Raw genomic sequence first — 12,471 nt, forward strand, 5'->3', positions numbered from 1 at the left:
AAACCACAATCCAACTTAATCCCTGATTAGATTAAAGTGATGAACCTTTCTATCTACCTGATAAAAGGTCAAACACACTTTGGAGAAAACATTATTTGCAGTATCTATAATTCTCTTATATGCAACATATGGCATACATGAGTGATAACCAAAAAAATGAACAGACAATAACAGATGCAGAGTTTAAAATAATAGAAAAATATAGATGGAGAATTTCAATAGAGATTAGAAATCTATAAAACAAAAGAGCATACTAAAACCGAACTATGTAATACCTAAAATTAAGAAGTTAACAGATGTGTTTAACAGCAAACTGGACACAACACAAAATATTATCACTAAACTCAAACTAAGTCAACAGAAAATATACAAACTGAAAGAGGGGTATAAAAACGAAAATAACAGAGCATAACAGACATGTGGTATCCATGGATTTTAGGCCAAACATGAGATAAGATTTAAGGCAACATTGCAGGATATGCTAAAGTGGTATTTTACTATTATTTTCCATCTCCACAGCCCATATGTGGTAGTGTCTATTCAGGTTCCTTAGATGGGGGTACACTTACTTGTGTCACACCAGTGGAGACCACAAAGGCCAGAAACACTCTAATACAAAACAGAAAGGAGTAAAACAGTATGGTTAAATGTTGTCCCCAATAATTATGACCTTCCCAGAATGTGGTTAGTCACATAAGAAGGGTCTGGGCAAGCTGGAATGGTGCCCGATAAGACTGGAAATAGACCACGGATGCTGGGAAAACAAAAGACGGCTGTAATTTTTTAAAGGCCCATTATTTTAGCTAGGTTGGTAAATGTATTCTTTAAAGCCAATACAATACATTAATGAGACAAGAAAAGTGGGGTTGTTGTTTACTGCATTAGGTGTTAAAAGTTAAATCTGTAGAGATTAATCTGGGTATAAGTCAGCAATTTTATAAAGGGACAAAGGTCCTAGGGCAGGTAGGTTTTTTCAATAAGGCAAATATATGTGTCCCATGTCAGAATATATCATAAACATAAAAGGGTTTTGAATACCAGGGTACTGGAGAGGGAGCTCCTTAAAAAAAAAAACCTGGCCAGTTTGGCTCAGCGGTTGGAGCGTTGGCCTGCAGACCAGAGAGTCCGGGTTTCGTTTCTGCTAGGGGCACGTACCAAAAACAAAAAAACAAACAAAAAAATCTAACTGTAAACATAGGCACCAGATAAAAGTTAAGGTTTCTAGCAAAGTATCTTTCAAATTGTGTTTCACAGGACACTAGACCTCATCACAAGTACTTTTACAACTTAAACAATGAACATATAGGAAAGGACAAACTGGATGCTGAGACTGATAAAAGGTAGGTATTACTCAGTATCTCCAAGTTCTAATTTGCATTTATAAAGTTTCATTGTTCTAATTGAGTTTATAAATAAATGTTATACATTTTATTAAACTAGGGGGATGGGTGGAGGTGGAAGAGGGCATAGAGGGGATAAGTGGTGATGAAAAAATTCAATTAAATTAGGTATGAACACTGCATAACACAATGTTGCCTGATAGAAACTTTTTCTAAGTAAAGGTAGACAATGCAATTTAATGCCTACAATTTAATGTGACTCTCTTAGAAAAACTGGAGGGAAGACATAGGATATCTATGAATATTTAAAATAAATCATACTCATGGCTATAGTGCTTTATATAGCTTACAGACCTCACATTACTTCAAAAATCCCAAAAATAGACTCCAAAGTACTTAGCTAATACTACTCTCTTTCACAGATAAGGAAATAGTAAAAAGAATCATCACCTGCCCAGAATTCACCCTGATCAGTATTGAAGAAGCTGACTAAAAAACAGGCTATCAATCTTCAAAGGGGTAGGAATATGAAGTTAGAAGTAAAAGTTGACGATCTCCATGAAATTTACTTCAATTACTCTGATTTTTAAAAACGGAAAAGGAAAACAAATGTCAGTGACAGTATTAAAAAGAAACATATCCAGGAATAATACATAAGATACTAGTAATACAATTATCTCTGAAGAGAAAATCAGGTGATGAGAAAGGTGATCATAGGGGTGGGAAGGGGAACTTTTAACCTGTGGTTGACTTTTGAATCATGTACATGTATTACTTCATGGTTCTAAGGAACATACTTTTTGAAGGCTAAAACAGATATAAATATATATGTATTTTATTTTATTTTTTTCTTTATTGATTTGAGAGAGAGAGGAAGGGTGAGGGAGAGAGAGAAAAACATCAATAAGAGAGAACATCAACTAGCCGCCTCCTGCATGCCCTCACTGGAGATTTGGCCCAACCTGGGCATGTGCCCTGACAGGGAATAGAACCTGTGACCTCTTGATGCATGGGTTGATGCTCAACCATTCAGCCACACCAACTGGGCTAAATATATGTATTTTAAAAAGAATTTTAAGAAAATAAAAACATAATTGTCCTTTAAGAGAAAAATTGATTTCAAAGGCCAAAAAACTAAAGACAAGACTAGTCCAAGTGTTGCCCAAACATTGCCCACATTTGATTGTGGTACCTATAAAAGTACAACCCATTTTTATATATAAATATTAGGAAAAATCACAGAAAATTTCTTTTTTTAGGTCATCCATAAATAACTACTATTAATAATTTAGTGTGTTTCTCTACATATCATGATTGTGTTAACATTTTTAGATGTATGTTTTATCAAATAAAAAAAAATTCCTGTTTCTAATTTGTTACCATGAATACTGCATTTTATGGAAAGTTCATTCTACATCCATCATGATCACAGGTCTTCTTAAGTATGGAGTATCTTGTATTAACAAGTTGAATCATACTTGCATTCCGCAATAAACCTTACATAGTCATGATTTTGTGGTTTTGCTCTGAATAATTCCAGTTTCTGATATTTATATTTTTTGTGTCTATTTTTATAAGATTGGTATAAATTTTCCTTTTACTATTCATGTTCAATTCTGTTATAAAATGAATTGAGTAAGTTTCTTTTAATATTAGAGTTAAGGAGACCATAGGTCAAGATTGGGTTTTTTCCTAATTCTTTGCTATTATAAATAAAACTGAAATGAAATCTTGACCATATTCTTGTTTCCTCAGGGCGAAAGATCAAAAGTGTGATAACATGGTCAAAGTGCCACCTTAGGGAAGCCCTTATAATTTATGTTTATGAAATAAATTCTACATTCCTACACATTTATGTATAACAAATACAAAATTGCCATTTTAGACACCACAGGCCCTTGCCTTTAAGGTGACAGTCTCCATCCCCACTGCTTCACAGTTTCACTTTTCCCTTACTTTACATATATTCATTGGAAGTCCTTTTTCTTCTGACTCATTACCTAAAGATAAACTGTCATTCCAATTTAATGACTAAGTAGTCTCTTCCATTCTTCAGTCTGAAAAATGTCTGAGATGCAAAAAACTTCATGAAACTTTACACTATCAAGCTCACTGCAGCTTGAAAGGTTAAGTTCCACCTGTGAATCACTGTGTTTCACCACTTACAACAGTGGGAAAGAAGCAGTGACACGTGTATAACTACATCTACCCCTTCAGAGACAAAACTACGAAGGCAGAGTCATTATATGAGAGTGGGTTGAGGGACATAAAGCCAGAACTATATTTCTGCCCTAAGTTTAGTCCCACTCATTAGGAGGTAGAGGGTTGAGGGGAAGAAATGCTGTTAAGAATTAACAAAACAGCCCTGGCCAGTTTGGCTCAGCAGTTAGAGCATCGGCCTGTGGTCCAGAGAGACCTGGATTCAGTTCCCGCTAAGGGCATGTACCTCGGTTGCAGTTTGTCCCCGGCTTGTCCCCGGCCCTGGTTGGGTCGTGCGGGTGGCAGCTGCTCAATGTGTCCCTTTCACGTCGATGTTTCTCTCTCTCTCTCTTCCTCCCACTCTATCTGAACAAAAAATGGAAAAATGTCCTAGGGTGAGGATTGAAAAAAAAAAGAATTAACAAAAGAGCCCGTCCAGTGTGGTTCAAGGGTGGTTGAGCGTCAACCCATGCACCAAGAGGTCACTGGTTCAATTCCCAGTCAGGGCACATGCCCAGGTTTGGGGCCCAATCCCCAGTAGGGGGCATACAGGAGGCAGCCAATTGATGTTCTCTTTCATCAAGATTTCTCTCTCTCTCCTTTCCTCTCTCTCTAAAAATCAATAAAGAAAAAAAAAAATTTTTTTAATAAAAATTAACAAATATAGCTTGACTTATTCTTAGCAAATTCATTAGCAAGTCCTGTCAGTTCTACTTCCAAAACACATGCCAAAACCACTTTACATTTGCACAGCCACCATGTCAGTCCAAGCTGCAGCGTCTCCTTTAGATTACTGTAATAGCCTCCTGATTTCTCTGCGTCCAGACCCACCATTCATTCTCACACACGCACGCACACACACCACAATCCCCATAACCACCACATTTCCAGTAACCAGAGTGGTCTTTGTAAAATTAAATATTTAAAAAATTATTCAAAAGTATATTTAAATTTTAGAATTTCATTAAAATCCTTATTTGCTTTTTATTATATCTAGACTAAAATTCAAACTCCCACAGTGCCCTACAATGCCCTGTATGATCTGACTGACTCCAAGTTTTGTACTCATTCTGTATTACTCCAACTCCACTGGGCTCCTTTTAAATCCTCCATTATAATAAGCTATTTTCCACCTCAGTCTTTACACCGCTTCTTTCCTCTACCTAGAAGAAACCTCAGCTAGCTTGGTACTTCTCAAAGATGAGCTTAAACATCACAATCCAATCCAAAACATCTTTTTTTAATCCCTCAGGCATTGTCTTCTTTGCACTCATTACCACCTCAAATTAATTTGTTACTGTATACATCTATCCCTCATGAGGGCAGGAACTTGGTGTTTTATTTATCACTGTATCCCCATGTGCCTAGAAACAGTACCTTGCAAATATCAGGTACACACATAAACATTTGTAAAACAAAAACATCAGGTACACACATAAGCATTTGTAAAACAAATAAACCAAAAAAAAGTGGCTCTTATTTAAGATATATAAGAAACAAGTAAGGTAAAAGAAAGGGATAATTAAAAACAAGGTAGGAAACATTCCACAATTAGCATTTGCAAGTAGATAGGCTGGGTATTATTGGATCTATTATCAACAAGCATCCAGAGTGTGTTTCCAAACGCTCACTGGAAATATGTCAAGTGGAATAGTTTCATTTGCTATACACATATGCTAGCCCACATGTATGATACAACAAACAATCCTTTTATGCAGACACTCCCAAAAAACCCTGTAATGTACACAAAAAGCAACAAAACACTTAAAAACCACCTGCTACATTATTTTAAAAAACAAACAGTATTTCTGCCAGTGGTACTTATATATAAACTATTAAATTTACACTAAAACTCAACCTCTTAAGTAAAGGTCCTTAAGTAAAGACCTACAAGAGGTAAGTCTTCAGGACAGGTCTAACTACCTATAATATCTAAGAAACTGCCTCACATACTGTATTTCTTGGAAGAATACTACAACTCAAACAAAAAATACATAAAATTCACCACAATGTTAGCAGTCTCTTTTAACTCCTTACAGACTAAAATTTTAACCAAGAGGGTAGAAAACTATTACTGCTGCACTAGTGACAGAAATGCACTGAATCTTTATTCAAATGTCAATCACAGAACTTAGTAACATACAAGGAAGCATTTAGGCAACAAAGGCAAATGAAGACAGTGAAGATGAAACTTAATACAACTAAAATATTTTATTCTGCTTGATTAAAGCTCACTGTTCAAGAAAATTACTTGTAAAATAAACAAGTCTAAAGAGTACAACAAAATAAATACAACAGGCTAAAAATAGCTGTCCTAACTTAATAATCACTATTCAGAGATGACTTGAAAGTAATAAAATTTCAATAACTCTCCTTCAGAATCCTTTAAGCAATTTTCAAAAGGATGATCATCAAAATTCTGCTCTAACAACACTTACCTTGGTATGGTGACACATTTAGTATTACAATTTTGAGTGGTGATGGCTTTCTCAAGCTCATCTAAACGTCCTGTTTTCTTTAGCTTCTTCACCAAACTTTTAACTGCTTTCTCACACCACTTTTCTTCCTGTCCATTCTGCTCTCCTCCACCTGCTCCTCCAGATCCACCAGCTGATTTCTTCCATCCCAGCAGTCTTTTCACAACTGGTGGAGTGAATGGCAAGATGGACGACATGTTCTTACCAAAAGCAGCAATCCACACTAAGGAAATATCCTCCTTTAATCTAGAAAAGATATGGAAAAAGTAATTTAGAGGCTGACTTTAAAATCAAGCAATAATGTCAACATGGTATTAAAAGCAAATTACAAAGTGAGATAAAAATTCAAATTATTACTTTCACAACAGACTTTCAGAAGTTCTCTTCTTCACCATTGAAATGTCTTAACTAATTTTTAAAAATTGTGGAAATAAATCCTTTCACAAAAAAACACAATGTTATAAGTGGGTAAATAGAATAATTTTGCTAGTAAAATCTTTATCAACACTGAACCAGTTAATCACTATCAATACTACTTTAACTTTTAACAGTGTCAATAATTTTAAAAAAATTTTTTATCCTCACCCAAGGATATTTTTGCATTTATCTTCAGATAGAGTGGGAGGGAGAGAGGAGGAAGAGAGAGAGAGAGAGAAACATCGACTGGCTGCCACCCACACAACCCCAACCGTGGCCTGGGACAAACTGCAACCGAGGTACATGCCTTTATTGGGAACCGAACCCAGGACTCTCTGGTCCGTGGGTCAACACTCTTAACTGCTGAGCCAAACCGGCCAGGGCTAAAATATTTTCACCAAAAGAAAAGCTTTTCTCACTTCTTAGAACTTCAATCTAATTCTCCACTTTACAAAAAAAATTTTTTTTTAATTTACAAGCCCACTCTCCCCCAAATTTTAAACTTTCATAACTGACTTGGTATCATAAAACAAAATCTAAAGTTATAAGAAGGGAAAAGTGTAGATAAGAATAATAAAAAAAATTAAAGGTAAAGCGAGTCTAAAGAAAAAGTTTGGTTCACTTTTATTTCTATTCCTTGAGAAGATTTTTTTAATTAAGCTTCTTTTTAAAAATGTATTTTCATTTTTATGTACATAATAATGTACACAGTGAATATAGTCAAATATAGTTGCCTTTTCACACCAATGTACAATTTTTTGAAATCTTTAAACTTTTATTTAATCTTGCTATTTATAACTCAGTACAATAGCACACCCACCCTCATCTGCAATTTCACTTTCTGGGGTTTCACTCATCCTTGGTCAACTGTGGTCCAAAATTATTAGATGCAAGATTCCAGAAATAAACAATTCTTAAGTTTTAAGTTTCATGCCATGCTCAGTAGCATGAGGAAATCTAGTCCTGTCTTACTCTATCCTGCCCAGGATGTGAATCATCCCTTTCTCCAGCATATCCACAATGTGTGTTCTCCACCCTCTGGTCACAAAACAGTTGTCTTGGTTATTAGATTGGTTATCAGGAATAAAGAGACAGACCATATTCACATAACTTTTATTATAATATAGTTATAATTGTTCTATTGATTACTACTAATTGTTAATCTCTTACTGTGTATAATTCATAAATTAAATTTATCATAGGTATGTACTATAGAAAAAAAAAAAACACAGTAAATATAGAATGCATCCACTAGGGATCTTGAAATGTATTCCCAATGGATAAGGGGGACTACTATAATAGGCTTATAATGGTATTCTTTGAAATATAAAGCTTAAATATTATCTATTCATTTTTCTGTGGAATATGAGGATTTACACCACTCATATTCCTCCAACCTTAAAGACAATTAACTCTCCCAATTGTAGTTCTGTACCTGATGAGATTAGCAGTAAACTACTACTTAATCATGTTTCCCTTTTGTATAACTCTTTCCCCCCAAGTTAATTATCTTAGTTTATTATTTGCTTAGTTTTCTATGCACCTACCACAAATTCTTCCTACAGTCTCCACAAGCATCTTAATTAAATTTTAATGTTGATGACTTCAATCTCAAAAGACAAAATCATTTACCACTTGAGGATAGAACTGAAAAGTTAAGATTTGAGACAAAAAATATTCAGAAACCTAATTCTGAGAAATACTATATAAAATCAACTAGAGTAAAATAAATGTCATCAGGTATTTATCAGACTATATATATAATAAAATGCTGTTATTGATTTTTTTTTTTTTTTTTTTTTTTAATCCTCACCCGAGGACATTTTTACATTTTTTGTTCAGATAGAGTGGGAGGGGGAGAGAGAGAGAGAAACATCGACGTGAAAGGGACACATCGAGTGGTTGCCACCCGCACAACCCAACCAGGGCCGGGGACAAACTGCAACCAAGTTACATGCCCTTAGCGGGAACTGAACCCGGGTCTCTCCGGACCGCAGGCTAACGCTCTAACCGCTGAGCCAAACCGGCCAGGGCCTGTTATTGATTTTTTAGAGAAAGGAAGGGATAGAGAGATAGAAACATTCATATGAGAGAAGCATCGATTGGCTGCCTCCTGCATGCCCCGTACTGGAGAGTGAGCCTGCAACCTGGGCATGTGCCCTAATGTGAAATCGAACTGGGACCTCTCAGTCCATGGAACAATGCTCAATCCACTCAGCCACAACGGCTGGGCCAGACTATATATTAAGAAGTATTCAATGAGCCCTGGCCAGTTTGGCTTAGCGGTTAGAGCGTCGGCCCGCGGACCAGAGTGTCCCAGGTCCGGCTCATGCTAAGGGCACGTATACCTCAGATGCAGTTTGTCCCCAGCCCTGGTTGGGGTCGTGTGGGTGTGATGTGTTTCTCTCACATCGATGCTTCTTTCTCTCTTCCTCCCCCTCTCCCTCCCACTCTATCTGAAGATAAATGCAAATATGCGCTCGAGTGAGGATAAAAAAAAAAGTATTCAATGAGAGGAGTTCCACCCCTAATCAGGTGGTAGAAAGTCACAACAGACTATCACATTCACCCTAATAATCAAAACAACCCAGATAAGCCGCAAAATCATGGTTTTTCTGAACCCATCAGAGAGTTAAGGATGCAAAGTAACCTAAGTGAAACTTTCAGAATGTGTTGAGACTTAATAGAAGAGAGGTCCATTGGTAGTCTCTTTCCTGGTGGAGTGACTAAGGAGGACCAATCCCACCATAAATGAGAGTATGGAGAAATCAGTCTAACTTAAATAAATCTTAACAGCAACATGTAGGGCTGACAAGGCATATTAGAATTCTAAAGATTTCTTACAGCAAACCTGAACTACCCAAACAACTCATTCCCACAGGTCTTCACCAAGTGCTTGAAAATATGCCAAAGGTTGGGGGACAAAGCTGGAAAGCCGAGAGATACCCTAAGAACCTTAAGGTCTCCCTCAAATATAATAAATCTGTCCTCTGACTGGGGGAGAGGGGAAGGATGGGCAGAAGTGGAATAAAAATCACTCAAAAAACTCCAGACATTCAGCTGCCAAGAGTTGAGTCAAGTTGGACAGGAGAGTTGAGAGAAACACTTCTACCCAGATACTCTGGACATTAAACTAGATTTTTAAATAACTATGATAAATACACTGAACGTTATCTGATGGAAGAGAGATGGCATGCATAATGAAATGGAGAAATTCATTATAGACACTGAAGCTATAAAAGAAAATCACAAGGAAATGTTAGAAATAAAAAATACAGTATCAGAAATTAAAGATGTTTAGATGGGTTTTAATAACAGACAGAAATGAGCAGTGAATTTGAAGAAAGGCCAAATTCAAATACCTAAATTGAAATACAAAGAGAAAAGTGTATGGAAATAAACTCCACAACACCTGAGACCAAATGTCAACTGAGTTTAACTGGAATCCCAGGAGATAAGAGAATGTGGCAGAAAAAAATATATGATGAAATAATGGTCAGCAGCTTTCTAAAAATGATGGCCAATAACCCACAGATGCTAAGGAAACATACTCATAGTCAACCTCATGAATATTAAAGATAAAAGTAAAGACAAAGAATGAGTGTCAGCTAGAACGACAGTTAAGAACCCCTGGAAGAGGAATATTCACTCATTCCCAAGAGCTTTTACAAGGTCCTCAACTGAGTTCTCTTGAAAAAGACGGGCCTACCGCAATAGATGCAAGAGGGCTCCTCCTTCTTAATGGCATCCCATATAAAGCAAAAGCCTTCAAACAGAAGGGAAAATGCAGGAAAGCCTCCTTTGCCCCCCCAAAAAAGACCCCTTGCCTCAAGTGCCACAAAGGGTAGAGCAAAAGCTGTGTACTGTTGGGGATGGGGAAGCAGAACCTTCTTGCCCACTTCCCACACACAAACAAGCTTTCTCCATGTAACAATACCCAGTCTACTGCTAGAAGACACAAAACATTGCCACCATCAGTCCCAAAGGTATACTGACACCGAGAAATTAGTAGAATTAAAAACTATCTGACATTGAAACAGGAGCAAGAAACTGACCCGGGCCCAATATCTTGATGCAAAGCAAAGGTCTGCTACTACTAGACGCAAAAATCCTTAACAAAATATTAGCAAATCACATCCAGTAACACATATAGAAAAGGTAATACATCATCATCAAGTGGGGTTTACCCCAAGGGGCAAAACTGGTTTAACATTAAAAATATCAAGCACCTCATTTGTAATATAAAGGAGAAAATCCTTATGATTCTCCTAACTGATGTCAGAAACATCTGACACTATTAATGTAATATTCCTGATTAAAAATTTTCAGCAGCCCTGACCAGTGTGGCTAAGTTAGTTGGGTGTTATCCCATACACCAGGAGGTTGCTGTCAAGGGCACATGCAAGGGGTTTCAGGTTGAATCTGCAGAAGGGGGTGCGCAGGAGGCAGCCAAACGATAGATGTTGCATTCTCACATGTATGTTTCTCTCTCTCTCTCCCCCTTACTTTCTAAAATATTCAATAAACTATTCTTTAAAAAAAATAAAAATAAAATTTTCAGCAAATTAGAATTATAAAGGAGAAAGAAGTTCTTCAACCTGAAAAAGGACATATATGAGAAACCTAGAGCAGTAACATTAACAATGAAACATTAAATACTACTCCCTTATGATTTGGGAATAAAACAGGGTATCTACTGTCACCACTTCTATTCCATAACGCACTGGATGATCTTAGCCAACACACTACGGCAAAAAAAAGAAATAAAGATGGAAAGAAGTATAGTATATAGTGATTTTATTGTCTCCATGAAAAACTGCATGAATTCTCCAAAATATTAGTAAAATAGGTGAATTTAGAGCAAAGTCTGAAGATCGAAGGTCAACATACAAAATTAAGTGTATTACTCCATACAAGCAAAGAACTGGAAAATGAAATTTAAAGGAAGACCTTAAAATTGCAACAAAAAACCTCCAAGTCAATCTAAAAAAAAATATTCAAGACCTCTACACTAAGGATTGCAAAATGTTGCTAAGAAAAATGAAAGAAGACTGAAATGAAAACTATATTCATAGCCTAGAAGACTCAATGTTGTTTAAATGTTCATTCTTCCCAATTTAATTCATAATTCACTGTAACCCCTATCAAAATGCCCGCAAATTAAAAAGAAAGGAAATTGATAATCTGGTGCTAAAATTTCTATGAAAATAGAAAAAAATCTAAACTAACCAAACCAATCTTGAAATAAGAAAAAAGGATATTAGAGGGCTTACACCACCTTATTTCAAGACTTACTATAAAACGCCTTAGTAATCAAGAGTATAAAGTGGGCATAAGAAAAACAGGTAAAATAGAAGAGTACAGAAATAGACCCATACTTACAGTCAATTCATTTTTCTCCAAGGCACCAACCCAATCTACTTTTCAACAATATGGAAAATAGTAAGTCTCAACCACTATCTTATACCATCTTAAATGGAAAAGCAGAATCTTAAGCTCTTAAAGGGCAACACAAAAAGACACCATTACAGCCCTGGCTGGTTTGGTTCAGTGGTTAGAGTGTCAGCCCGCAGACCAAACAGTCAAGTGCGGGTTTGATTCCAGTCAAGGGCAGGCAGCTCAGTCAAGGGCACATACCACGTTTGCAGTTCGTCCTGGCCCTGGTTGGGGTCATGTGGGAGGCAACCAGTCAATGTGTCCCTCTCACATCAGTTTCTTTCTCTCTCTCTCTCCCTATCCCTCCCCTCCCTCTATCTGAAGGTAAACAGAAAAATATCCTCAGGTGAGGATTACAAAAAAAAGACACCATTACAAAAATGAGTAGGCAAGTCACAGTCTGGAGAAAAGGGGTGTGGTGTGTGTGTGTCAAAAGACTACTACCGCAAGTGAAAGAAAAAGATGAACTCATTTAAAACAAAATAGGTAAAAAACAAATTACAGATATTTCATGAAAGGAAATATAGGAATGGTCCTTAAAAGGTGTTTAATAATGATCTTCAGGAAAATGCAAATTAAAACCACAATGTAATACCATTTCA

General features: G+C 36.4%; 1 protein-coding gene across 5 annotated transcripts in view; it reads right to left on the minus strand.

The window, feature by feature from the left end:
• SMAD2 (SMAD family member 2) overlaps positions 1-12,471 on the minus strand; it is an 80,167-nt gene that overhangs the window by 43,526 nt on the left and 24,170 nt on the right. For 4 of the 5 annotated variants that reach the window (XM_036245170.1, XM_036245169.1, XM_036245167.1 and 1 more), the window contains one exon: positions 5,978-6,262. In XM_036245170.1, coding sequence (XP_036101063.1) covers positions 5,978-6,213 — 236 coding nt within the window. In that variant the 5' untranslated portion in view covers positions 6,214-6,262. Of the gene's footprint in view, positions 1-5,977; positions 6,263-12,471 lie in introns of those variants that run through there. The other variant, XM_036245171.1, reaches the window with a different exon arrangement.

The sequence above is a fragment of the Molossus molossus genome, unplaced genomic scaffold, assembly GCF_014108415.1.
Source record: "Molossus molossus isolate mMolMol1 unplaced genomic scaffold, mMolMol1.p scaffold_m16_p_6, whole genome shotgun sequence".
Classification (NCBI taxonomy): domain Eukaryota; kingdom Metazoa; phylum Chordata; class Mammalia; order Chiroptera; family Molossidae; genus Molossus; species Molossus molossus.